This window comes from Schistocerca nitens, chromosome 1 (assembly GCF_023898315.1).
Source record: "Schistocerca nitens isolate TAMUIC-IGC-003100 chromosome 1, iqSchNite1.1, whole genome shotgun sequence".
NCBI classification, from domain to species: Eukaryota; Metazoa; Arthropoda; class Insecta; order Orthoptera; family Acrididae; genus Schistocerca; species Schistocerca nitens.
Genome location: NC_064614.1, coordinates 11,904,340 through 11,930,695, shown reverse-complemented (window position 1 = coordinate 11,930,695; position 26,356 = coordinate 11,904,340). Strand labels below are relative to the sequence as shown.

The 26,356-nt window shown below is 43.8% G+C and overlaps 1 protein-coding gene and 1 non-coding gene across 2 annotated transcripts in view; both read right to left on the bottom strand.

Annotated features, from left to right (window-relative positions):
- The window catches only part of LOC126241377 (chondroitin sulfate N-acetylgalactosaminyltransferase 1-like), a 380,337-nt gene extending 361,093 nt beyond the window's left edge, over positions 1-19,244 (bottom strand). The window contains exon 1 of the mRNA XM_049948001.1: positions 19,126-19,244. Coding sequence (XP_049803958.1) covers positions 19,126-19,244 — 119 coding nt within the window. The remainder of the gene's footprint in view (positions 1-19,125) is intronic.
- Positions 19,245-25,304: 6,060 nt separating this feature from the next.
- Positions 25,305-25,378, bottom strand: Trnat-ugu (transfer RNA threonine (anticodon UGU)). The gene has a single exon. It is a non-coding gene; the product is annotated as a tRNA-Thr (tRNA).
- Positions 25,379-26,356: the final 978 nt, after the last annotated feature.

Sequence of the window (26,356 nt, the reverse complement as noted above, 5' to 3'; positions counted from 1 at the left end):
AATGCGCCTGTCCATACCATCAACCAGATCGTTTATGCAAATCGTAAGAAGTAGCGGACCTATTACGCTGCCCTGGGGCACACCTGAAGTTACGCTTGTTTCTGCTGAAGTCCCCCCATTCAGGACGACATACTGCTCTCTGTCTGTTAGAAAACTTTCTACCCAACCGCGTATGTCATCGGATAGACCGTAAGCGCTCATTTTTTGAAACAAGCGACAGTGCGGAACTGAGTCGAACGCCTTTTGAAAGTCGAGAAATATGGCATCAACCTGGGAGCCCGTATCTAGAGCCTGTTGTATATCATGAACAAAGAGGCCCAGCTGTGTCTCGTATGACCGCTGTTTCCTAAAACCGTGCTGGTTTCTGCAGATGAGCTTCCCAGATTCTAGAGAGGTCATTATGTCTGAATACGAAATATGTTCCATGATTCTACAACAAATCGATGTCAGTGAAATTGGCCGGTACTTATGTGCATCCGATTTTCTACCCTTTTTATAGACTGCCATGACCTGGGCCTTCTTCCAGTCCCGTGGAACTTTCCGCCGTTCCAATGATCTCTGATAGATGATGCACATGAATGGTGCTATATTTGTAGCATAGTCAACATATAATCTTACAGGGATACCGTCCGGACCAGATGCCTATCTGGCGTCTAAGGATATTAACTGTTTTACAATTCCACACACACTAAACACTGTTTCAGCCGTCTTTGCGTTTGTTCGGTAAATGAAAGGGGGAATGGTACTGCAGTCCTCTACCGTAAATGAGTTTTTGAAGGCTAGGTTTACAATTTCGGCTTTCTGTTTGTCACCATCCGTTACATTGCCCATACTGTCTGCAGTTTCCCATCAGTGGACGCAAACTGATGCAATAGGCGGCGGCTTTCTATTGAGTATGCAACGTGTAACGCGGTGTCCCTTTCGGTGAACGTATAACGAGTGCAAATGGCGAGTGTACATGCTCTTATCGTGACGCGTCAACTTTCTGTGCGTATAACTGAGAGGCTTCAGCGTGGGCCGCAGAAGCCACGACGCACGTCGCTGAGAAGAGCAAATGGAGTTACCTCGCCACAGCGAAGATGTGAGGGGAGATGAAGGCTACCCCATCTTTGCAACCAGAACGCGTCGCCTCCCTGTATATGGGCTGCACGGATAATCCGGAGCCTGTCTCGTGTGACTGCAACGTTGTCGGACACCTCGCGATTTTTGAACCGAGTCTCGTAATTCCACAAACTCGAGTTACATACCAGTGTTGTAGAGCAGAATGCAAGGCAAGCAGAGATAGTACAACCTACACACTGAAGCCCAGCCGACGCTTTGAATAAACTATCGACCGTTATATATGAACAAGTGTACTTAGTAAGGCAAGCCGTCTGCAAGAGGCGAGATTCGATTTTCTTCCCGACTCAGCTGCTTAACCAAAGGCACTATCATTTAACAACAACAACCTTTTTTTCTCCATCTCTTACACTGTTTAATAATTTACCAATTCTACGAGACAGTATATACAATCGATTACTTCAGGAAGTTCTTTTCTTCTGAACTATTCCACACGCTTCACGAATCTCAACAAAACCACGCCGTTATCGATTTTTTTCCAGAAATACAAGAATATTTATTGCCTAAGTCTGTTTTGATTCATTTGGAGAAGTGTCCGAAGATTAACATTCGCTTTTCCATAACTTCTGATATTTCCTGGATGTTTGGATTTTTATTTCCCATCTCGTTACTTTTCTAATTATCTATATCTCAAGTCATTCTATTCTCTAAAGCTTAGAGTTCGTCGGTGAGTATTCGAGTGCATATAAAGTCTACTAGGAAGGCTGCCTACACTACGCTTGTCCACCCTCTTCCGGAGTGTTGCTGTGCGGTGTGAGATTCGCATCAAATAGGATTGATTAAGGACGTCGAAGAAGGTGAGAGAAGGACATCTCGTTTTGTATTATCACGAAATAGGGGAGACAGAGTCATGGATATGATACACGAATTTTAGGTGGCAATCATTAAAACAAAGGTAAAGAAATTAAATTTCCTTTATCCAACTGGTTGCTTACAATCTCGTTATATACGACTACGGTTGCTGAGCATGTATAAAATACTAAAACAAATGTGGTTTTCGTTGTGACAAGACTTGCTTATGAAATTTCAAACACCAGCTTTCTCCTGAGAGCGTGAAAATATTCTGTTGGCGCCCACCTACAGAGGGAGAATTGATCATCATAATAAAATGAGGGAAGTCAGAGCTCGCACGGAACCATTTAGGTGTTCGTGTTTCCCGCGTGCTGTTAGAGAGTGGAATAATAGAGAAGTAGGTTGAAAGTGGTTTGATAAATTCTCTTCAAGGCGCTTAAATGTGAATTTGAGAGTAATATGCAGATGTAGATATAAATAACTACGATCTTACCACTGCTGTGTAATGGTGTAGTATCCTGTTTCTACAGATGAATTTCTTATTATCATCATTTTTAGTTAAACCAGGCGCTGTTTCGATTTTACTGACTGTCTATTACACATATTTGTGGTTCATTCTCCTGCAAGATATCTGCAAGTTACTTAAATTTGCTACCTCATCCTACTTGGGTTTAGAAAACAACGTTCCGGTGAAACACAACTAGCTCTTTATTCACATGAAGTGTTGAGTGCTATTAACAAGGGATTTCAGATTGATTCCGTATTTCTGGATTTCCGGAAGGCTTATGACACTGTACCACACAGGCTGCTGGTAGTGAAATTGCGTGATACGGAATATCGTCTCAGTTATGTGACTGGATCTGTGATTTCCTGTCAGAGAGGTCACAGTTCGTAGTATCAGATGGAAAGTTATCGAGTAAAACAGAATCGATTTCTGGGATTCCCCAAGGTAGTGTTATAGACTCTTTGCTGTTCCTTATCTATATAAACGATTTGGGAGACAATATGAGAAACCGTCTTCGGTTGTTTGCAGATGACGCTGTACTTTATCGACTAATAGAGTCATCAGAAGATCAACGCAAATTGCAAAACGACTTAGAAAATATATCTGAATAGTGCTAAAATTGGCAGTTGACCCTAAATAACGAAAAGTGTGAGGTCATCCACATGACTGCTAAAAGAAATTCGTTAAACTTCGGTTACACGATAAATCAGTCACAGATAAAGGCTGCAAATTTAATTAGATACCTAGGAATTGCAATTACGAACAACTTAAATTGGAAGGAACACAGAAAATGTTGTGGGGAAGGCTAACCAAAGACTGCGTTTTATTGGCAGGACACTTGGAAAATGTAACAGATCTACTAAGGAGACTGCCTACACTACGCTTATCCGTCCACTTTTACAATACTGCTGTGCGGTGTGGGATCCTCACCAGATGGGACTGACGGAGTACATCGAAAAAGTTCAAAGAAAAACAGGGCGTTTTGTTCTATCGCGAAATATGGGAGAGAGTGTCACTGAAATGATACAGGGTTTGGGCTGGACAGAGTATTCTCACGAAATTCCAATCACCAACGTTCTCCTCCGAATACATAAATATTTTGTTGACACCGACCTACATAGGGAGGAACGATAACCACGATATAATAAGGGAAATCAGAGCTGGTACTGAAAGATATAGGTGTTCGTTCTCTCCGCGCGCTATACGTGATTGGAATAATAGGTAATTATGAAGGTGGTTCGGTAAACCCTCTGCCAGGCACTTAAATGTGATTTGCAGAGTATCCATGTAGATGCAGATGTAGATGTTTACCTACCATATGACCAACTACTATAATGGACACTCAAATAGAAACAAAACAGATGAAAGAAAGTAAGTAAACTGTTTATTATTCCAAAAGTAATCGCCACAGCTGTTAACATATTTTTCCCACTGTGAAACAAGACGGTAAATGTCTTCATGTAAAAATGTTTGCGGATGCCTACAGTACCGTGATTGCACCCAGGCGTGCACATCGTCGTCCGAAGCAAATCGACGGTCACGAATGTTTTTCTCCATGGCTCCAAAAATGTGGATAGCGCACGAGGAGAGATCAGGGAACTCTATGGAAGACGTGTAAGGGCTTGCCAATGGAAGCTTCTCCAACGTAAGCTAAAGCGGGCACACATGCTGTCTATGTCGTTTCGACTATGCTGCAGAAGTTCCACTGAGAAGAGCTTACACTCTTCCATAAAGTCCCGGACCCTCCCCACGCGATTTCCACATTTATAGAGCAACGAACAAAAACAACATTAATGGCCGTCGATTTGCTTCGGTCGACGAGGTGCGCGCCTGAGTACGATGTTGGTGCCTTTGGCAACCGCAAACATTTCTCCACGACGGCACTAATCGTTTTTTATCACATTGGGATAGATTTATTAACAGTTTTGGCGATTACGTTTGAAATAATAAGCAGTTTGCTTACTTTTTTCCTTCTGCCTTGATTACATTTGACAGTCCCTTATATAATATCGATACCATATCAAAATTTTTATGCAACAGTTAAGATGAATTCCAACTTTTGGCACAAAGTGGTATGTATAAAATCACATGCAAGCAATGTGGTAACGTATATGTTGGTCAGTCATGCAGAGCTGTGGCAATGAAGTTATCTAAATATGAGAGAAGCCGGAGGTTAGGAAATACAGATTCAGCCTTTTCGGACATCTTTTAACAAAAAACTACCGATACGATGTAGAGTGTGTAGTTTGGCATTCTGGTAAGAGAAGCAGAAAGGTAGCCCTAATGGAAATACTGCAAACCAACAAACATGACACAGAATTCCAACTCTGCAATAAATGCCCAAGCTCATTTACCTTTCTTCACCTCCTTTAAGTTTCGCTTATAAATACTAAATTAAATTACAAATTCTACTTTAAATTTCGTCTAGTCCATTAAATTTCGGGCATGCAGCCGCAAAAATAAAATTTCCTCCACTGATATTTCAGCCGCGTATCGCCCGGCCATCCTCAGAGTGAGTCACAAGACTGACGACAAGATGCCAAGCGCGGCCTTATATGCTCCACCGCGGCGGTACTGCGCATGCGGGTCACAGATGCTGGTCGGCGGCAGAGACATACGCTTACACATGCGCCGCCTGTGGCGAAGGCGTACAGACGTTAGATCCGCTTATCGATGTATGATCGGCGGCGGTGACACGATGACGACTTCTCTGCGGTTTAATTACCCCAAGAGCCGGATTCCGTGCTTTGTCCAAATTAAAAATCATTCTCTCTATTTACTAAATTATTAGTTAATCTAATCTCTATAGCTGCGGTTGTAAGAGACGTTTGTACCTGCGGTGATCTGTGCATTTATCCTGGACTGTGCGTGTCGTCTGTCCGATGTATGAACGGCCGCACTCACAGGGCATCTTGTATACCCCAGGCTTCCGAAGCACCAAATCATCTTTAACGGAACCCAGGAGTGCTGCAGTCTTTGTTGAAGGGCGAAAAATCACTTTCACTTTGTGTTTACTGAGGATTCATCCTATTTTTGACGAAAGGCTTCGCACGTATGGCAGGAAAGCCATGGATTTAAAACTTTCCGTGTCTTCTTCCGCTTTTCTTGTGCCCACTGTTTATTTTATTTGTAGTGTCTTACGTATCTGCTGTGTGCTCAGGACTCGGTAATGAAAGAAGCAATTGAAATTCGGTTGGCGTCGAATTTAATTAATTGAGATAGCGGCTTCAGCTTTGACAAATCATGGAATCCGGCAATTTCTGTAATAAAATCACAAAGACAGTGCAGCTCTCCGTGACACATCGATATCACGGTCTGGATCGACTGCGCAGCCAAAGATTTAATTTCCATGCATATGTTACACTTCTTTGTGCCTATCAACGTCACTGGCGCCTTGTGTATCTCTGGCCGCATACGCAGTGGTTCGGTACTCGGGTTTCAAAGGACGGAGCAAGTGCTGGAGCGCAGTCATCTCGGCTTACTCTGAAGATGGCTGGACGGTATTCAGCCGAAATATTAGAAGAAGAAGAAGCTGAATTTATGCGGCTGCACGTCCGAAATTTTATGGAACAGTCTTTACTCCGCGAAGACATGAAGATGCGCATTTTATCTGCGTTTGCGATATTCACTTGTAGCCTGACAATGGTCTAAGAAGTCAGAAGACGGGTCGTGACAAAATAAATATAATTTTGCAGAACATTAGGAAGGGATTTCCTATTTAATAGTGGCCAAGCGGTTAAAGGCGCTACAGTCTGGAACCGCGTGGCCGCTACGGTCGCAGGTTCGAATCCTGCCTCGGGCATGGATGTGTGTGATGTCCTTAGGTTAGTTAGGTTTAAGTAGTTCTAAGTTCTAGGGGACTGATGACCTTAGAAGTTAAGTCCCATAGTGCTCAGAGCCATTTGAACCATTTTGAACCTATTTAATATAATTCTCATTTTCTTTCAAGCACCGCCAGAAAATTCCGTCGATGTTACGCATATTTCTTATGAATTATATTTTCTGAGCTGAAATTCAAAGACCAGTTCTGTTTTATTATTGGAGTTATTTGTAACAGATGGAATACGTAGATAGTCTCTAACGCTACCTGCTTCACTCTAAGAGACGGACTGATGTCCCTAATCCCGATGAGCAGAGTGAAGGCGTGAATAATTTAATAATGGCACTAGATTAAGTTCCAGTAATAACACGTCTGTTAACGGCATAACGGCAGTAATCGAAGCGGTTGAAACAGGTCACCGCGATTAGTGACGTGTCAGCCAAAGTATAGTCTCCGTCTCGTGCTAAGGGCAGTCCTCTTGCTGTACGGGCCTAAAACAGCCTCGAGACGTCTTGTTAGCGGATTCTTGGTGGGTACTTAACGAATCACGAGTATGGAACGCGCCACGTGTCAAACGTTCAAAACAAGATTCAGTTGCAAATGGTGGTCTCTGGAAGACTGCCTGTAAAGAGTTAAACCAGAGGTAAGGTTCACATCTGTGATTTTGTGGTAAAATTTGGTGGATTTGACGTAAACTAATCGGTTCAAAGAATATTATCAGGTTTTTTATGCACTCTACGTACTGGCAAGCATATTCTGTTGCTTCGGTAAAGGCTGAAAGAGTGTTGCACATCGGTAGCAGCTCTGGGAGCACATTAAGCAACAAATGCTAAGGACAGTATGAAAATCATGGAAGTATGAGAACATAGGTCGTGAAACCGTCATATTGTTGTTATGCAAAGATTTGGCGTTAGCTCTGTTGTTGATGCTGTTATTGCTGCTGTTCTGGTTTTGAATACGAATGCTGATTCGATGCCGCTTCCCACGCTAGTGTGTCCTCCCAAGTCTCTTCATGCGACGGTACCTAATGGTTACTGCTGAGAGTAGTTGCTCTCCCGAACAACAGTCCATACAAGTATTGTATTGTATTGTACTGTATGTTAACCGAGGACCTAGAAACGACGGAGAGGCTCCGTCCCTGCCCTATGTTTGCGTGATAGCGTAATGGTGGTGTACGCGTACGTGGAGAACTTGTCGACATAGTGTAACTGAGGCGGAATAAGGGGAACCAGCCCGCTTTCGCCGAGGCAGATCGAAAACCGCCTAAAAACCAGCCACAGACTGGCCAGTTCGCCGGACCTCGACACAAATCCGCCGGGCGGATTGGTGCTGGGGACCAGGCGCTGCTTCCCGCCCGGAAACCCTTGCGTTAGACCGCACGGCCAACTGGGCGGGCTTTCATAGGAGTAAATCAGTTGCGTCTTTACCTGCGGTTACTTGTACTTTAGCTACTGGGGCTGTGCACTGCTCTGATTAAAAGGAACAGCTCGATGTAGTCACAGAGTCGAGCCGCGCACGTCTGCTTTCATGGTCTGCAGCAAATTCATTGCTGTTAATAACCTGTAGCTATCTTCCTGCAGTGTAATAGTCTATGCATTTGCGAATTACTAACATACACAGAAACATAAATTGAAATAAAAATGAATTAATATCAAGGGTTCTATTTTAACACCTGAAATTGATGTAGACGGCAGATAATTACGTTTGGTAATGTTTATTCAAGTAAGGCCATCTCAAACAGGCGGGAAGTTGTTCTTCCATATTCGGTTAAAATAAAGACAGAAAATACCCTTATCAAACGCAGTAAACTTACGATGGCAGTGATACGAGAATGGCAGCAAAATCCCCGAACAAAATAGTCATCAAAGACTCGTGAAAACTAAGTCCATTTCGTGATTACAATACACGAAAGATTTAGCAGTTCAAAACAGTATAAGGTTCAACATGATGATTTACAAATTAACACATGTGATACGAAGAATAGTAACTCACGCTCTGTCTATTCTCACTTCTGTAAATCAAGTGACAAAAGTTAGTCTTATCCTGGAACACATTCAGTCCTCTAGAAATATAACGTCCCGTCAGAAGCTAAGGTATGGTAGCAGCCGTTCACCGCCCAGAATCAATCACCTATACGAATGAATCACGCTCTTTACCTCAGACAGGTCGCCTTCGAGACGTCGCCACAAAGTGCCCTCCTTCGGCTCTTCACTCGAGAAGTCACAGTCTCCACTTGACTCCAGAAATGCTCCACCACTGTCCACCTCTCATTGGTTTAAGTTTATCCTGAGCTGACGTAAGCTGTCGCCAGCACACCAGTCGGCAAAGACGAAGCGCGAAGAGCGATTAATAGGTGCTGGACCAAGTGCATCTACCACGAGAGAGGCCAGAGACACACCCGCAACAACGTTCCACCAACGCCCTCTCGACAGCACATATTTAAGCCGGCGCCGCTGGCCAGAGGACCTCACTCAATCATCCACTTTGGCGTCTGTCAGTTACCTGCTGTGTGGGCTTAGTTCGTCATAAGCTACGACAGTACGTAGCGACCAGATCAGTGACTATAGAGGGACTTGTTTTCCTCAAGCAGTGAGAAACTGAAATTTGTAATAGCAAGATTACCGATATGGACATCAGTCTGGAACAGGACTAGCACTGATGAGCTTGTACCACAAAACATGGACTTTATTCAAGTTAAGTAAATATTTCAAGTTCATGTAAATAAAGAACCGTACTGTTGTAGGAAGAGTATACCAGCCACCCATAACAACATCCTCTCCCTTGCTTTCTTGTGGTACAAGACTCTATACATCCACAACTGACATTCATCGCCCTTAAGCTCTACAGACAGATTTGATTCAAGCTGAACCCTTCCCGAAATGAACTAAAACATCACAATAATATTTACAATAAATAAATATCATAAACATTCAGTTACAGTCAGATCATTCACAATAGAGAAAAAGGATTGTTAATAACTAGATAAGCTAGTATTCTTGCGCAAGAGCGGTCTCGTTAAGTGACAACAAATTTTCATTAAATATTATTTAAACAATTATTTATACTTTCTTGACAGAAGCGTCTTTTGCTCCTCGTTTCAGTTGTGGTGCCAGCTAACACATGCGGCTGACCCCTTGTAAATTAGCCCAATTTTTAATAGCACTTGCAATCAAAATTTAAGTAAAGTCACTGCCAAAACGGGAAACCATTAATTAGATAAAAACACAAATAAGAGAAAATATGAAGTACTGATGCTGTGTACATGTGGAGAATACGATGCTCCGACAAACAGCTGCATAGTGAAAAAGATGTAGAAGACATCGTAAATCAATAAATATAGTAGATAAAGATACGTAGCTTTTAGGGATGACAGCTATAGTACACTGCTATCATCTGAGATGCATGCAATCGCATGAATCGTTTAAAAGTTGTTAATTCAAAGGTTCATTGTGTAAATGTTTATTCGCTGTGGAGTATTAACTCCTGTAAAGGTATTGAAATATTGTCATTAGATGTTGTTGTTGTGGTCGTCAGTCCTGAGACTGGTTTGATGCAGCTCTCCATGCTACTCTATCCTGTGCAAGCTTCATCATCTCCCAGTACGTACTGCAGCCTACATCCTTTTGAATCTGCTTAGTGTTTTCATCTCTTGGTCTCCCTCTACGATTTTTACCCTCCACGCTGCCCTCCAGTACCAAATTGGTGATCCCTTGATGCCTCACAACATGTCCTACCAACCGATTCCTTCTTCTAGTCAAGTTGTGCCACAAACTCCTCTTCTCCCCAATTCTATTCAATACCTCCTCATTAGTTACGTGATCTATCCATCTAATCTTAAGCATTCTTCTGTAGCACCACATTTCGAAAGCTTCTATTCTCTTCTTGTCTAAACTATTTATCGTCCATGTTTCACTTCCATACATGGCTACACTCCATACAAATACTTTCAGAAACGACTTCCTGACACTTATATCAATACTCGATGTTAACAAATTTCTCTTCTTCAGAAACGCTTTCCTTGCCATTGCCAGTCTACAATTTACATCCTATCTACTTTGACCATCATCAGTTATTTTACTCCCCAAATAGCAAAACTCCTTTACTACTTTAAGTGTCTCATTTCCTAATCTAATTCCCTCAGCATCACCCGATTTAATTCGACTACATTCCATTACCCTCGTTTTGCTTTTGTTGATGTTCATCTTATACCCTCCTTTCAAGACACTGTCCATTCCGTTCAACTGCTCTTCCAAGTCCTTTGCTGTCTCTGACAGAAGTACAATGTCATCGGCAAACCTCAAAGTTTTTATTTCTTCTCCATGAATTAGATATGACTCATTTATCTGAAATCGCCGATGTATTCACAGTTTTGTTAATATGTAACTGTGATTTATTGTTGAAGTTCAGAGAGCTGTAATTTAGACATCTTTAAGGTTGCCTGACAATCTGCTATTTCCTGTAGCATTGTCTGTCCTCCTGAGCGACCGTCTGCCCAGTACTGGGATCTACCTGTGTTCGGGGAAGCGCTCATTGTCTCTGCCACAGGCTTCCAGGCCGGGAACGTCCTGCTACCCGGGCTGACCCCGAGCCCGTGGTCCGCTGGCGTTCCGGCGTGCACCAAATTCGCTTTACCTCGTAGCAGTTCTGGGCGGCCGGTTAGGTTGCCTAGATACGCTTAACGTTGCATTCATCTCTACATAGTCACTACAACCTGCATCTGTTTGAACCTGCTTACTCTATAATTTCTAGCCCCAAACTTCTCCTATTACCAAACTAACGATTCATTTAAGTCGTGTCATAAATTTATGTCTTCCCTGATTCAGTTCAGCACCTCACGCTAGTTACCAGTCGTACGAATTTAATTACCAGCGTTTTTTTTGAATCACCAGGTTTCAAAATCCTCTGTTGTCCTCTTACCAACCTTTTATCACCCGTGTTCTCTTTGAAATAAGGCTACATCCGAGTAAAATGTGCTCAGAATAGACTTCCAAACACATTTATATTGTGAGTGTTAATAAATATTATTATCCTCGATACATTTCCATAACTGACTGCCATTTTGTATTTCACATCCTCCTTACTTCTGTCGTCGACAGTTATTTTGCTGGCAAAATAGCAAAAGTAATCCACAACTTTCAGTGTTTATTTCCTAATCTAAGTAACCCAGTATCAGCGTTACCACTCCATTACCTACCTTTTTACATTTATTGATGTTCGTGTTGTAAAAGGCACTCTCCATCCCGTTCACCTGATATTCCGAGCCCTTTCTTTTCTCCGACAAAATTACAATGTCTTCAGCAAACTAAGTTTCTATTTTATTAATGAAATGAAACACGTATCTAGCCTTGTTTGCCAAATTTTATTACTATCTTACGACACAGGTTTCATGATACAAGACCATCTTCTAATACACACAATCCCCACAATGACAAGCAAGCAATTATAAACATGTCAACTCCTTAATTTATTGATTCTTGATTTATATTGTAAAAGTTATCTGTGTTGACAATTTTGGCACAGTTATAATAATTCCCTGCAGAATTCATTAAGACAGCATATACAATACCTATGAATAACATACACTGGAGCAGGGCTATGTTCACAGGAGTTGCGTCATCAACTTTTTATGAATGAAGACCTCTAGGATGTTCCCTCCAATGTAGAGGGAGTGGATAATTCAACTAAGACTGCTCACACAAAACCAAGTATTGAGATTATTTCCGCATTTGCTATTGAATTAATAGAAGCAGCTCAGTTATTCGCCGTTTTTGAACAGTTCCATAGACTTCACATTGGAGACAAGAACCCGGGTGCCTTCATTCATAAACAGATAATGACACTAATTCCTGTGCATGTAACTCGAATTAAATGTATGTTATTTATAGTTATTTTAAATGCTGTTGTAATGAATGTTGGGAAAACAATTGTAGCTGTGTCGAAATTGCCATCGCAGACAATTTATGTAATTTGGGTGAAGAATCGATAGATTAAGACGTTGACATGTTTATCTTTGCTTGTTTGCATCTTTCGCATCATTTGTCTACTAGAAAATGAACTTATAATCCGAAACCTCGATTGTACAGTATAATACAGTTTGAGAAACAAGGCAAAATAAGTGTTTCGTTTAATTAATACAATGTACAAGTTTCACTAAGAACCCACTGCTGATTCAATTTAACAAAAGGAGATACATAAAAAAAATTTTTTGTATCACCCCGGTTCCCAGAACTCCTGAAGATAGACGCTGACGGTGAATACTGTATCGCAGACACAGTCCCTTTGTTCAGAGGTGTCAATAAACCCACCCAAAGATGTAAACTACCATGCATGAACAGCGCCTATTAGACGGAGGGGGTCCGAAAGCCGATCAGTTCCAGTCATTCCACCAGGAAGGAGGAACACAGCTCGTACTGTCTGTAGTTCATCCATGCCTAGACGGTCAATACCGCGGTTCAATCGCGTCCGCATTGTTACTTTTTGCCAGGAAGGGCTCTCAACAAGTGAGGTGTCCAGTCGTCTCGAAGTAAACGAAAGCGATGTCGTTCGGACATGGAGCAGATACAGAGAGACAGTAACTCTCGATGACATGCCTAGCTCGAGCCGCCCACGGGCTACCACTGCGGTGCATACTTTAATGACTGAATGACATCCCAAGCAAAGGAAAGCCCTTATAAGACAATAAGTGTCTGGCGCAGTTGTTAGATCTGTTACTGCTGCTACAATGGCGACCTATCAACATTTAAGTGAGTTTGAACGTAAACCTACGGATTATGGCTCGGAGGAATCCTGACAGCAACACCACCATGTTGAATAATGCTTTTCGTACAGCCACAGGACGTAATATTACGACTCAAACTGTGCGAAATAGGCTGCATGATGAGCATCTTCACACCCGACGCCCATGGCGAGGTCCATCTTTGCAACCACAACACCATGCAGCGCGGTACAGATGGGCCCAACCATAAGCCAAATGCACCGCTCAGGATTGGCATCACGTTCTCTTCACCGATGAGTGTCGCATATGCCTTCAACCAGACAATCGTCAGAGACGTGTTTGGAGGCAACCCAGTTAGGCTGAACGCCATAGACACTCGTGCGGCGGGTGCAGCAAAGTGGAGTTTCAGTGCTGTTTTGGGGTTGACATTATTTGGGGCCGACGTACGCCGCTGGTGGTCATGGAAGGCGCTGTAACGACTGTACGATAGGTAAATGCCATCCTACGACCGATAGTGCAGCCATATCGGCAGTATATTAGCGAGGCATTCGTCATCATGGACGACAATTCATGCCCCTATCGTGCACATCTTGTGAATGACTTCCCTCAGGATAACGACATCGCTCGACTAGAGTGGCCAGAATGTTCTCCAGACATGAACCTTATCGAGCATGCCTGAGTTAGACTGAAAAGGGCCGAATATGGAGGACGTGACCTACCAACCACTCTGAGGGATCTGCGCCGAATCGCTATTGAGGAGTGGGAGAATCTGGACGAACAGTGCCTTGATGAACTTGTGGATAGTATGCCACGACGTATATGGGCATTCATCAATGCAAGAGGACATGCTACTGGGTATAAGAGGTACCGGTGTGTAGAGCATCTGGACCACCACCTCTGAAGGTCTCGCTGTATGGTGGTATAATATACAATGTGTAGTTTTCATGAGAAATAAAAAGGACGGAAATGATGTTTATGTTGATCTCTATTCCAATTTTCTGTACAGGTTTCGGAACAATCGGGACCGAGGTGATGAAATAGTTTTTTTTTGATGTGTGTATTTATTTCTTCTCCCTCTTCGTTTATAGAGTTCTCCTTGTTTTCCTTTACTTCTAGCTCAGTGTGCAGACTGGAATACATGGGAACTTAACTACAAATCTAATTGTCTTCTCAATCACTGTTTCCCTGATGTTCTTAGATTCTTATAACCTCAGTTGCTTTCTTTACATGTTGTAAATAACCTTTCACTCCTTTTTTGCTACGTGCTGCCTTCAGAATTTGGAAGACTGTATTGCATGCAACATTCACAAGAGCATTCCCAACGTGTAGAAACACAGGTTTGCCTTTTTTTTCAGTCTCTTCTCAGATGGCCTCGCGCCGTCAAGTATTTCTCTGGACCCCAAACTGACCTTTCACAAAGCCGTGCACTAGTGGCCAGGAGGAACGGTCAATGTTCATTGGTATGACAGGAACTATCATTTAAAGCAAAAGACTGCAAATGGACATATGCCCTATTCCGAATGGTTTCCATGATGGAGCACATTTTGTACACTGTTATTTATTTTCTATGTTATGCATCAAATTGTCAGGTTTACACATGAACAAAGGCGTAGTGTTAGTACGCATTACAACACACGCAATACAAAGTATCATTTGAAAAATACGTATATTCTACACATTCACCTCTGAGCAGAATGTCGCCTTGTGCTGCACCATTTTAACAATGCGTTTCTTTTCCTGCATAGGTCGTAGAACAACGTGTTCCGAAGAAAAATGGGAACTTCGAAAAATACCTATTTCACGCAGAGTGTTGCAAACTCTGGTAAACACTGCACGATTAATAATTCGACTTGTCGGAAAGCACTGACGGTATTCTTCGGCCGCAGCAGGTGCATATCATCGCAGAACCCCCAAACACACACTGTATCTGCATATTCTTCATTAGTTTGGACGTCTAGCTTTTTAGACAGCGCTTCTACAAACACAGTTAACCGACGCCTCTCCCTCATACACTCTCAGTCCCTCACCCTACTTCACTCACAACACACCACAGACAAAAGCGCGTTGAGCGGGGTACTGAAAGACGTTCCAAGCAAAGGAAAGCCTGTATAAGAAAAGTGTCTGGGGCAGTTGTTAGATCGGTTACTGCTGATACAATGGCAGCTTATCAACATTTACGTGAGTTTGAACATGGTGTTATAGCCGGCGCACGAGCGATAGGACACAGCATCTCCGAGGTAGCAACGAAGAGGGGATTTTCCCGTACGACCATTTCACGAGTGAATATCAGGAATCCGGTGGAACATCAAATCTCCGACATCGCTGTGGCTATAAAAAGATCCTGCAAGAAAGGGACCAACGACGACTGAAGAGAATCGTTCAGCGTGGCAGAAGTGCAACCCTTCTCCAAATTTCTGCAGATTTCAATGCTGGACCATCAACAAGTGTCAGCATGCGAAGTATTCAACGAAACATAATAAATGTGGGCTTTCGGAGCCCAACTCCCACTCGTGTACCCTTTATGACTGCATGACACAAAGCTTCACGCATCGCGTGGGTCCGTCAACACCTTCATTGGACTGTTGATGACTGGAAACATGTTGCCTGGTCGGACGGGTCTCGTATTGTATCGAGCGGATGGACGTGCACGGATATGGAGAGAACCTCATGAATCCATGGGCCCTACATATCAGCAGGGGACTGTTCAAGCTGGTGGAGGCTCTGTAATGGTGTGGGGAGTGTGCGGTTGCAGTGATATGGGACCCCTGATACGTCTGCATACGACTGTGACTGGTGATACCTACGTAAGCATCCTGACCGATCATTTGCATCCATTCATGTCGATTGTGGATTCCGACGGACTTGGGCAATTCCAGCAAGACACTGCGTCGCTCCATACGTTCAGAATTTCTACAGAGTAGCTCCAGAAACACTCTTCTGAGTTTAAACACTTCGGCTGGTCACCAAACTGCCCAGACATGAACATTATTGAACATATCTGGGATGCCTTACAACAAGCAGTTCAGAAGAGAACTCCATCCCCTCTTACTCCTACAGATTTATGAACAGCCCTGCAGGATTCATGGTGTCGGTTCCCTCCAACACTACTTCAGACATTAGTCCTGTCAATGCCACGTCGTGTTGCGACATTTCTACGTGCTCGCGTGGGTTCTATACGATATTGGGCAGGCGTAGCAGTTTCTTTGGCTCTTCAGTGTAGTTGTACCTAGAAGAACACTACAAACAGGTTGGGTAGGTAACACACACGTGTGCATGACTAGCCGAAAAATGTACATTTAATGTGTTATATCGCGGCAGCCATTCGGTTGTTGTTGTTGTGGTCTTCAGTCCCGAGACTGGTTTGATGCAGCTCTACATGCTACTCTATTCTGTGCAAGCTTCTTCATCTCCCAGTACGTACTGCAGCCTACATCCTTCTGAATCTGCTTAATGTATTCATCTCTTGGTCTCCCTCTACGATTTTTACCCTCCACGCTGCCCTCCAGTACTAAATTGTTGACCCCTTCATGCCTCAGAACATGTCCTACCAACCGATCACTTCTTCTAGTCAAGTTGTGCCACAAACTCCTCTTCTCCCCAATTCTATTCAATACCTCCTCATTAGTTATGTGACCTACCCATCTCATCTTCAGCATTCTTCTGTAGCACCACATTTCGAAAGCTTCTATTCTCTTCTTGTCTGAACTATTTATCTTCCATGTTTCCCTTCCATACATGGCTACACTGCATACAAATACACTGCTGGCCACCGTAAATGCAAGACCAAGACAGACAAGAGGTAGCACAACATGATTTATTTTGTAGATAACATGTTGACCAAGTATCAAATGATTACGTTTACAGACGTCTGTGACATGTGGTTCCTGCCAGAATCAGTAGCCAGAGTAGCCGCCATTGTTGGAGATCACCGCTGCCACACGTCTCGGCATTGAGTCAAAGAGACGTTGGATGTGTTCCTGGGGTACAGCAGCCCAAGCAGCTTCCACACGTTGCCAAAGATCATCTGGTGTGGCAGCTGGGGATGTAATCTGGGTCACTCGTTGAGCAACCATGGACCACATGTTTTCTATCGGCGAAATATCCGGAGAGCGAGCCGGCCAGGGAAGCACTTCAATCTGGTTATTGACGAAGAACCTTTGGACAATGCGTGCCACGTGTGGTCGCGCATTATCCTGTTGAAATATGGCTGTGAACGAGCCCTGAAGGTAAGGAAGGACAACTGGCTCCAGCACCTCGGATATGTAGCGCCGGCTATTTAAAGTACCGGCAATGCGTACTAGAGGAGTGCGAGAGTAATATCCAATACCGCCCCATACCTTAATACCCGGTGCAAGACCAGTGTGGCGGTGCATAATGCAGCTGTCCAGCATCCTGTCTCCACGGTGTCTCCACACTCGAATCCGACCATCGTGGTGCTGCAGACAGAAGCGTGCCTCGTCAGTAAAGACAACGTCATTCCATTCTGCCGTCCACATCCGTCTGTCATCACACCATTGGCGACGGAGACGTCTGTGGTTCTGCGTCAATGGTAGACGAAGCAATGGACGTCTTGCGGACAGACCACTCTGCTGTAAACGGCGTCGAATGGTACGCGCAGACACTGGATGATGCGTTACAGACGCAATGTGCTGTGCTATGGTTCGGGATGTCACTGAGCGGTCCGTCACTGCCATGCGCACAATTTGCCTATCAGCACGTGCAGTGGTGCACCGAGGTGAATGCGATCGACCACGTCGGTCCGTCGTACCCTCCTGCATCCAACGGTCACATATCCGCATTACAGTTGTTTGGTTTCGTCCAACACGACTAGCGATTTCTCTGTATGATAATCCACAATCTCGGTAAGCCACTATCCTTCCTCTGTCGAACTCGGATACTTGATCAAAAGATGTTCGCTGTTGTCTACGAGGCGTAACTGATCGTCTTGTGAAACAACCACAAGGTAAACAGACTCGTCGAAATCGCCAAGTCTTAAATGGCGCTATGAGGTGGCGCCACAGGCGCGCGTGATGTGCGTCTGCGCTGAAATTCTAATCAGTTGCATATCTCATCACTGCAAACCCATGGTGTCAATTTCACTTGATTCGGATGCTTCCTTCAGGGTGTTGCATTTACGGTGGCCAGCAGTGTACTTTCAGAAACGACTTCCTGACACTTAAATCTATACTCGATGTTAGCAAATTTCTCTTCTTCAGAAACGCTTTCCTTGCCATTGCCAGTCTACATTTTACATCCTCTCTACTCCGACCATCATCAGTTATTTTGCTCCCCAAATAGCAAAACTCCTTTACTGCTTTAAGTGTCTCATTTCCTAATGTAATTCCCCCAGCATCACCGACTTAATTCGACTAAATTCCATTATCCTCGTTTTGCTTTTGTTGATGTTCATCTTATATCCTCCTTTCAAGACACTGCCCATTCCGTTCAACTGCTGTTCCAAGTCCTTTGCTGTCTCTGACAGAATTTCAATGTAATCGGCGAACCTCAAAGTTTTTATTTCTTCTCCGTGGATTTTAATACATACTCCGAACTTTCCTTTTGTTTCCTTTACTGCTTGCTCAATATACAGATTGAATAGCATCGGGGAGAGGCTACAACCCTGTCTCACTCCTTTCCCAACCATTGCTTCCCTTTCATGTCCATCGACTCTTATAACTGCCATCTGGTTTCTGTACAAATTGTAAATAGCCTTTCGCTCACTGTATTTTCCCCTGCCACCTTCAGAATTTGAAAGGGAGTATTCCACTCAACATTGTCAAAAGCTTTCTGTAAGTCTACAAATGCTAGAAACGTAGGTTTGTCTTTCCTTAATCTTTCTTCTGAAATAAGTCGTAGGGTCAGTATTGCCTCACGTGTTCCAACATTTCTACCGAATGCAAACTGATCTACTCCGAGGTCGGCTTCTACCAGTTTTTCCATTCGTCTGTAAAGAATTGGAGTTAGTATTTTGCAGCTGTGACTTATTAAACTGATAGTTCGGTAATTTTCACATCCGTCAACACCTCCCATTCGGAATAGGGCATATTCCCACAGGAAGTTTTTTGCTCCGAACAATATTGCTGTTGTATCTGTGAATATTGACCATTCCTCCTGGAACACACTGTGTTATACTGTACAGAACTGCGCCAGCTAGGTAGACACACTTGTGCTCACCTGTGTGGGGAGGCCACGGCGCGGGGCTGCAGCCGGGCGCGAACCCAGGACACGAGGCCGCGCGCCGGGGACACCATCGCATCACTGCGGCCGCCGCATCTGACGGAAGACAAAGGCATCGTGTTACATACACACTCTGATGTGTACTGCTTTTACAACAAGTTGTTCATCCACGAGCTAAGGTATGGCGGGAGTGTATTTAATTACAAGGTATGCTGGAATGATAGCAGACAGTTGAATTTTTTGATAAATATAATCGTTGTGTGTTAATGTATAATCCGGCTGCAGCCTGAACTGCTCATTTCTATTGTTTAAATCACTTACTGACATTTTATGTGGATTGAACATACTACTGCTGAAGTACTTGATCGTTTATCCTTACACCAAAAGTTGCGAAAATTGCACCGACCGATGATAATAGCCAATAACAGTTAACTTTTGAGCGTTACTTATATAGTGATATTCATATCCTGTCAGCAGGGACAGAAAAAAGTCTTTTTTTTTGGCCAGTTTCGGAGTTACTACATGATGGCTTATTTGTCAAGTCTGCTTTTTATTTTTGTAGTATTTCTCTGTTTGTTAGTATCATGTTGAAAATGAAAACATACTAATTACATTACACTTATGGACATCACCCATCAATTTTATTCCATCAAAAAAAGAAACCTTTACCATGTCATCATTAGTAGAGTTCATGAACATCAGTCTATGGTTAAAACTGTAACTTATAGTTATGAAGGCAGACGTCCATGTATATGTAATGACAAAGATTAGCAGTCTAGTTTGAAGGCGCAGGCCAGTGCTTTCCAGTCTTTCCTTCATCTCTATCTGAAGTATTAGCGTGTAACTGTGATCGAAGAAGAATGAAGGATACAACGTTATAGACGTTTGTGGTCTAATAACTACCTGGAAAAAAAGAAGAAAATGAAGAGTATGTGTGGAAATATACATTATGGAAATGTACATCCTATTACCTCAGAGGAAATAGAAACAGCATAAAAAGAAATCAAGAACAGGAAGGTTACAAGAGAAGATGGAATAAATACAGAATAATGGCGATATGGGGACCAAATATTAAGTCAAAAATTTCTGAATGTATTAATAGATGTTGGAATGGCTGTCGTATTCCAAGATCCTAGTCGCATGCCCAAGTTACGCCTACACTTAAACTAGACTCTAGAAGCAGGTGTGAAAATTACAAGGGAATAACTTTTGAATACAGAGTGTAAAGTATATGCAAGTACATTAAGAAAAGAATACGAGCCAATATAGACGTTTTATTTCTAGAAGAACAAATCGATTTTAAAGGGCCGATCCTGTATAGGCGCCACGTACACAGTTAAGGAGATAGTAAAAAAGAGAAGTGGATGTACCTGAAACGTACAGCTGTTACTGAGTCCGAAAAATCATTCGAGCAAGTAAGTAGGGAAAAATTATCAGAAAATATGATTCAAAGAGTATATCCGAATCATCTAATTAAAGCAGTAAAATGTATATACAAAGGCACAAAAATCAGTGTACATGTCAGAAACAGGAGCTACAGTAAAAAGACACATATTAACTAAGGTGTAAGGGTTGTAGCTTATCTCCTACGTTGTTTACAGTAGAATAACTCATTAGAAAACTGACGTATAAAATTAACGGAGATATTTGTGTTGCAACAAACTTTACTCTTCGGACGATGCTACTTACTAGTGAGCAGAGTATTACAATGAAATTGAGTCGAGTTGCAAGGAGAAGTATACTATGTCACAGAATTATACGAGAACAACAATTTTAAAATTTCCGTAAATCTGACAAAACAATGACCTTCAAAGCAAAATATACTGTTAGTACCAAAATTTCAAACAGTGGCACTATATTAAATCGGCAAAGAAACACTAATGAGGCTCTACACAGTAATGGCTGTGCCTGCTTTCCTCTATGAGTGTGAAACTTGGACTATGACAAAAGCTGATAGGAAAAAGGTACAGGAAGCCAAAACGAAAGTCTTAAGAACATTAAAAGGATGTACCCTTTCAGATAAAACTGCAACTGAAAAAAATAAGGGAAAGAACTACGAATAAAGTTTTTGCAAGAAAAGATTGTAAACTATAAAAATGACTGGAGAAAGTTTATAGATAGAATGTCAAAGGAGAGTAACCGAAGAAGACTATGGTCTTATAGACCTAAGGAAAAGATGCTCAGATATGTTTTGATGCCAGAACAGGCAGTATTTCGTGATATATGCAATACAGGAGAAAAGGAAGAAGAAGGATGAGGAGAAGAAGAAGATTATTATACAACAGTGATTGTCAAAGAACAGAGACCCATTCCTATAAACTGACAACAAAATATTCGCCAATCATAAGTAAATAAAGTTTACTAGGGTTATCAACATATCAGAAATGGCGTAATCACGAGTAGATTCCTACAGTCTACTCAATAATAATTCCAGTTTTGCAGCTGAAAACAACTAAATTTGACAGTGTACATCGCCTAAACTTTCCGAAATGTTAAAGTTCCAACTGGCGTACTGATTCTATCCCATTTGCCTCGAAATCTTGTTAAGTGTCAACCAATGTTAAATTATGTGAGCAGCCGCTTGCCACCCAAAATCAGTCACTTCGAAAGTCTTGAAACCATGCTATCAGCTGCACAGCATCCGAATTAGTTGTAAGACTGGTCCACACAGCTTGAGTGACAGAGAATTACATCGAGCTACCGGTTACTCGCCATCAGTCTGGCAGCCAGAATTTACAACAAAAATAAAATCTAGAAAATGTACCACTATTTAAAATACATGTGATTTACAAATATGTCATATGTCAAATGAAAGGTCTGTCTCTCCCCGTCCTGTTCAGGCCATATACTTTATGATTGCACTGTATACATTATCCTATGTGTAATAATTTATGCACAAATAAATAAAACATTAAATTTGTGCACACAAGCTTACGATAAATGATAAAGTAATTGTTGTCAAAATAAAGTAATTGTTGTCAAAATATGGCAAAAAACGTGGCCTTTTCAATAACAGCGTCTCTTTGCGCTCTATTCAATGGTAGTATAACATATTACACTTCAATTACCTTTTACGAGATGATAAATAGGAGATTATAAATGCCAAATTTAATACTTAAATAAACAAGAAATAATCTAGACATATTACGTATGGGCACATAGGGAAGCATATATACACTCCTGGAAATTGAAATAAGAACACCGTGAATTCATTGTCCCAGGAAGGGGAAACTTTATTGACACATTCCTGGGGTCAGATACATCACATGATCACACTGACAGAACCACAGGCACATAGACACAGGCAACAGAGCATGCACAATGTCGGCACTAGTACAGTGTATATCCACCTTTCGCAGCAATGCAGGCTGCTATTCTCCCATGGAGACGATCGTAGAGATGCTGGATGTAGTCCTGTGGAACGGCTTGCCATGCCATTTCCACCTGGCGCCTCAGTTGGACCAGCGTTCGTGCTGGACGTGCAGACCGCGTGAGACGACGCTTCATCCAGTCCCAAACATGCTCAATGGGGGACAGATCCGGAGATCTTGCTGGCCAGGGTAGTTGACTTACACCTTCTATAGCACGTTGGGTGGCACGGGATACATGCGGACGTGCATTGTCCTGTTGAAACAGCAAGTTCCCTTGCCGGTCTAGGAATGGTAGAACGATGGGTTCGATGACGGTTTGGATGTACCGTGCACTATTCAGTGTCCCCTCGACGATCACCAGTGGTGTACGGCCAGTGTAGGAGATCGCTCCCCACACCATGATGCCGGGTGTTGGCCCTGTGTGCCTCGGTCGTATGCACTCCTGATTGTGGCGCTCACCTGCACGGCGCCAAACACGCATACGACCATCATTGGCGCCAAGGCAGAAGCGACTCTCATCGCTGAAGACGACACGTCTCCATTCGTCCCTCCATTCACGCCTGTCGCGACACCACTGGAGGCGGGCTGCACGATGTTGGGGCGTGAGCGGAAGACGGCCTAACGGTGTGCGGGACCGTAGCCCAGCTTCATGGAGACGGTTGCGAATGGTCCTCGCCGATACCCCAGGAGCAACAGTGTCCCTAATTTGCTGGGAAGTGGCGGTGCGGTCACCTACGGCACTGCGTAGGATCCTACGGTCTTGGCGTGCATCCGTGCGTCGCTGCGGTCCGGTCCCAGGTCGACGGGCACGTGCACCTTCCGCCGACCACTGGCGACAACATCGATGTACTGTGGAGACCTCACGCCCCACGTGTTGAGCAATTCGGCGGTACGTCCACCCGGCCTCCCGCATGCCCACTATACGCCCTCGCTCAAAGTCCGTCAACTGCACATACGGTTCACGTCCACGCTGTCGCGGCATGCTACCAGTGTTAAAGACTGCGATGGAGCTCCGTATGCCACGGCAAACTGGCTGACACTGACGGCGGCGGTGCACAAATGCTGTGCAGCTAGCGCCATTCGACGGCCAACACCGCGGTTCCTGGTGTGTCCGCTGTGCCGTGCGTGTGATCATTGCTTGTACAGCCCTCTCGCAGTGTCCGGAGCAAGTATGGTGGGTCTGACACACCGGTGTCAATGTGTTCTTTTTTCCATTTCCAGGAGTGTATAAAGATGTGGGGCTTTTAGCGACGACAGCAGGTGTCCTACACCACCATTTAACACCTTATTTGTCAGGAACACATGAAGCATACACCTGTTTCTGACTTCTAATGATTATTATTAGAGTACACCACTGCTGCTGCGAATTGACAAAAAATGGCTCTAACCACTATGGTACTTAACATCTTAACATCTGAGGTCATCAGTCCCCTAGGCTTACAACTACTTAAACCTAACTAACCCAAGGACATCACACACGGCCATGCCCGAGGCAGGATTGGAACCTGTAACCTTAGCAGCCGGGCGGTTCCGGACTCAAGCGCCTAGAACCGCTCGGCCACAGTGGCCGGCGCGAATTAACATAGATAGTTACTGTGATACAAGTAACATTAACGTCTCAACATCTGAATCTGTGCACTCTGATGTTATCGGTTTTGCTTTCTAAAGAAACTGTGAATTATTGTTTACTTTTAATGCACACACCAAAAATCTTTTGCATAACCTCGGATCCAGAACCTATACAGAAAAGTGGAATAGAGATCAACATAAACATCATTTCCGCTCTTTTTATTTCTCACGAAAACCACGCATTGCATGTTGTACTACCACACAGCGAGACCTTCAGTGGTGGTTGTACAGATTGCTGTACACACCGGTATCTCCAGTACCCAGTAGCAACTCCTCTTGCATTGATGCTTGCGTGTATTCGTAGTGGCATACTAGCCATAAGTTCAACAAGGTACTGATGGTCCAGATTGTCCCACATTCGGCATAGATCCCTCAGAGTGGTTGGTGGATCACGTCGTCCCTAAAAAGCCCTTTTCAAACTATCTCAGGCATGTTCGATAGGGTTCATGTCTGGAGAACATGCTGGGCACTCTAGTCGAGCGATGTCGTTATCCTGAGGGAAGTCATTCAGAAGATGTGCACGATAGAGGCACGCCCATGAAGATGAATGCCCCGCCAATATGATGACGGTATGGTTGTACTATCCATCGGAGGATGACCTTCACGTATTGTACAGTCGTTACGGCGCCTTCCATGACCACCAGTGGCGTGTGTCGGCCCCACATAATGCCACCCTCAAAACAGCAGGGAACCTCCACCCTGCTGCACCCGCTGCACAGTGTATCTAAGGCGTTCGGCCTGACCGGATTGCCTCCAAACACGTCTCTTACAATTGTCTGGTTGAAGGTGTATGCAACACTCATTGGTGAAGACAACGTGATGCCAATCCTGAGCTTATTGTTGGGCCCTTCTGTAAAGCTCTGCATGGTGTCGTTGCTGCAAAGATGGACCTCGCCATGAAAGTCGGGAGTGAAGTTGCGCATCATGCAACCTACTGCGTACAGTTTGATTCGTAACACGACGTTCTGTGGCTGCACGAAAAGCATTATTCAACATGCTTGCGTTGCTGTCAGGTTTCCTCCGAGCCATAATCCACAGGTAGCGGTCATCCACTGCAGTAGCAGCCGTTGGACGGCCTGAGCGAGGCATATCATAGACATAAATGATGACTAACTGACAACCTCAGCTGCTGATAGGTGTTGTTGTTATACCTCGATGTGGACAGCTGAAAATGTGTGCCCCGACCGGGACTCGAACCCGGGACCTCCTGCTTACATGGCAGACGCTCTATCCATCTGAGCCACCGAGGACACAGATGAATAGCGCGACTGCAGGGACTTATCCCTTGCACGCTTCCCGTGAGACTCACATTCCCAACTGTCCACAATTCTACATATGTACTGTACCTTATAGACATTTGCCCACCCACTCATTACTCGCGCCGCGCTGGCGATTCCCGTAAGAGTTAGGGCAACCTGTGCGCATTCGCACAGACAAAGGTCAATGGCTGGGTAGCCTTTAACTATATATACAAAGACAGTAACTTGTTCTCGAAAGAACAGTTATTGTTGATGACCGTGCAGCTTTTCCCTGAAATAAATGATGACTAACTGACAACCTCAGCTGCTGATAGGTGTTGTTGTTATACCTCGATGTGGACAGCTGAAAATGTGTGCCCCGACCGGGACTCGAACCCGAGACCTCCTGCTTACATGCCAGACGCTCTATCCATCTGAGCCACCGAGGACACAGATGAATAGCGCGACTGCAGGGACTTATCCCTTGCACGCTTCCCGTGAGACTCACATTCCCAACTGTCCACAATTCTACATATGTACTGTACCTTATAGACATTTGCCCACCCACTCATTACTCGCGCCGCGCTGGCGATTCCCGGAAGAGTTAGGGCAACCTGTGCGCATTCGCACAGACAAAGGTCAATGGCTGGGTAGCCTTTAACTATATATACAAAGACAGTAACTTGTTCTCGAAAGAACAGTTATTGTTGATGACCGTGCAGCTTTTCCCTGAAATAAATGATGACTAACTGACAACCTCAGCTGCTGATAGGTGTTGTTGTTATACCTCGATGTGGACAGCTGAAAATGTGTGCCCCGACCGGGACTCGAACCCGAGACCTCCTGCTTACATGCCAGACGCTCTATCCATCTGAGCCACCGAGGACACAGATGAATAGCGCGACTGCAGGGACTTATCCCTTGCACGCTTCCCGTGAGACTCACATTCCCAACTGTCCACAATTCTACATATGTACTGTACCTTATAGA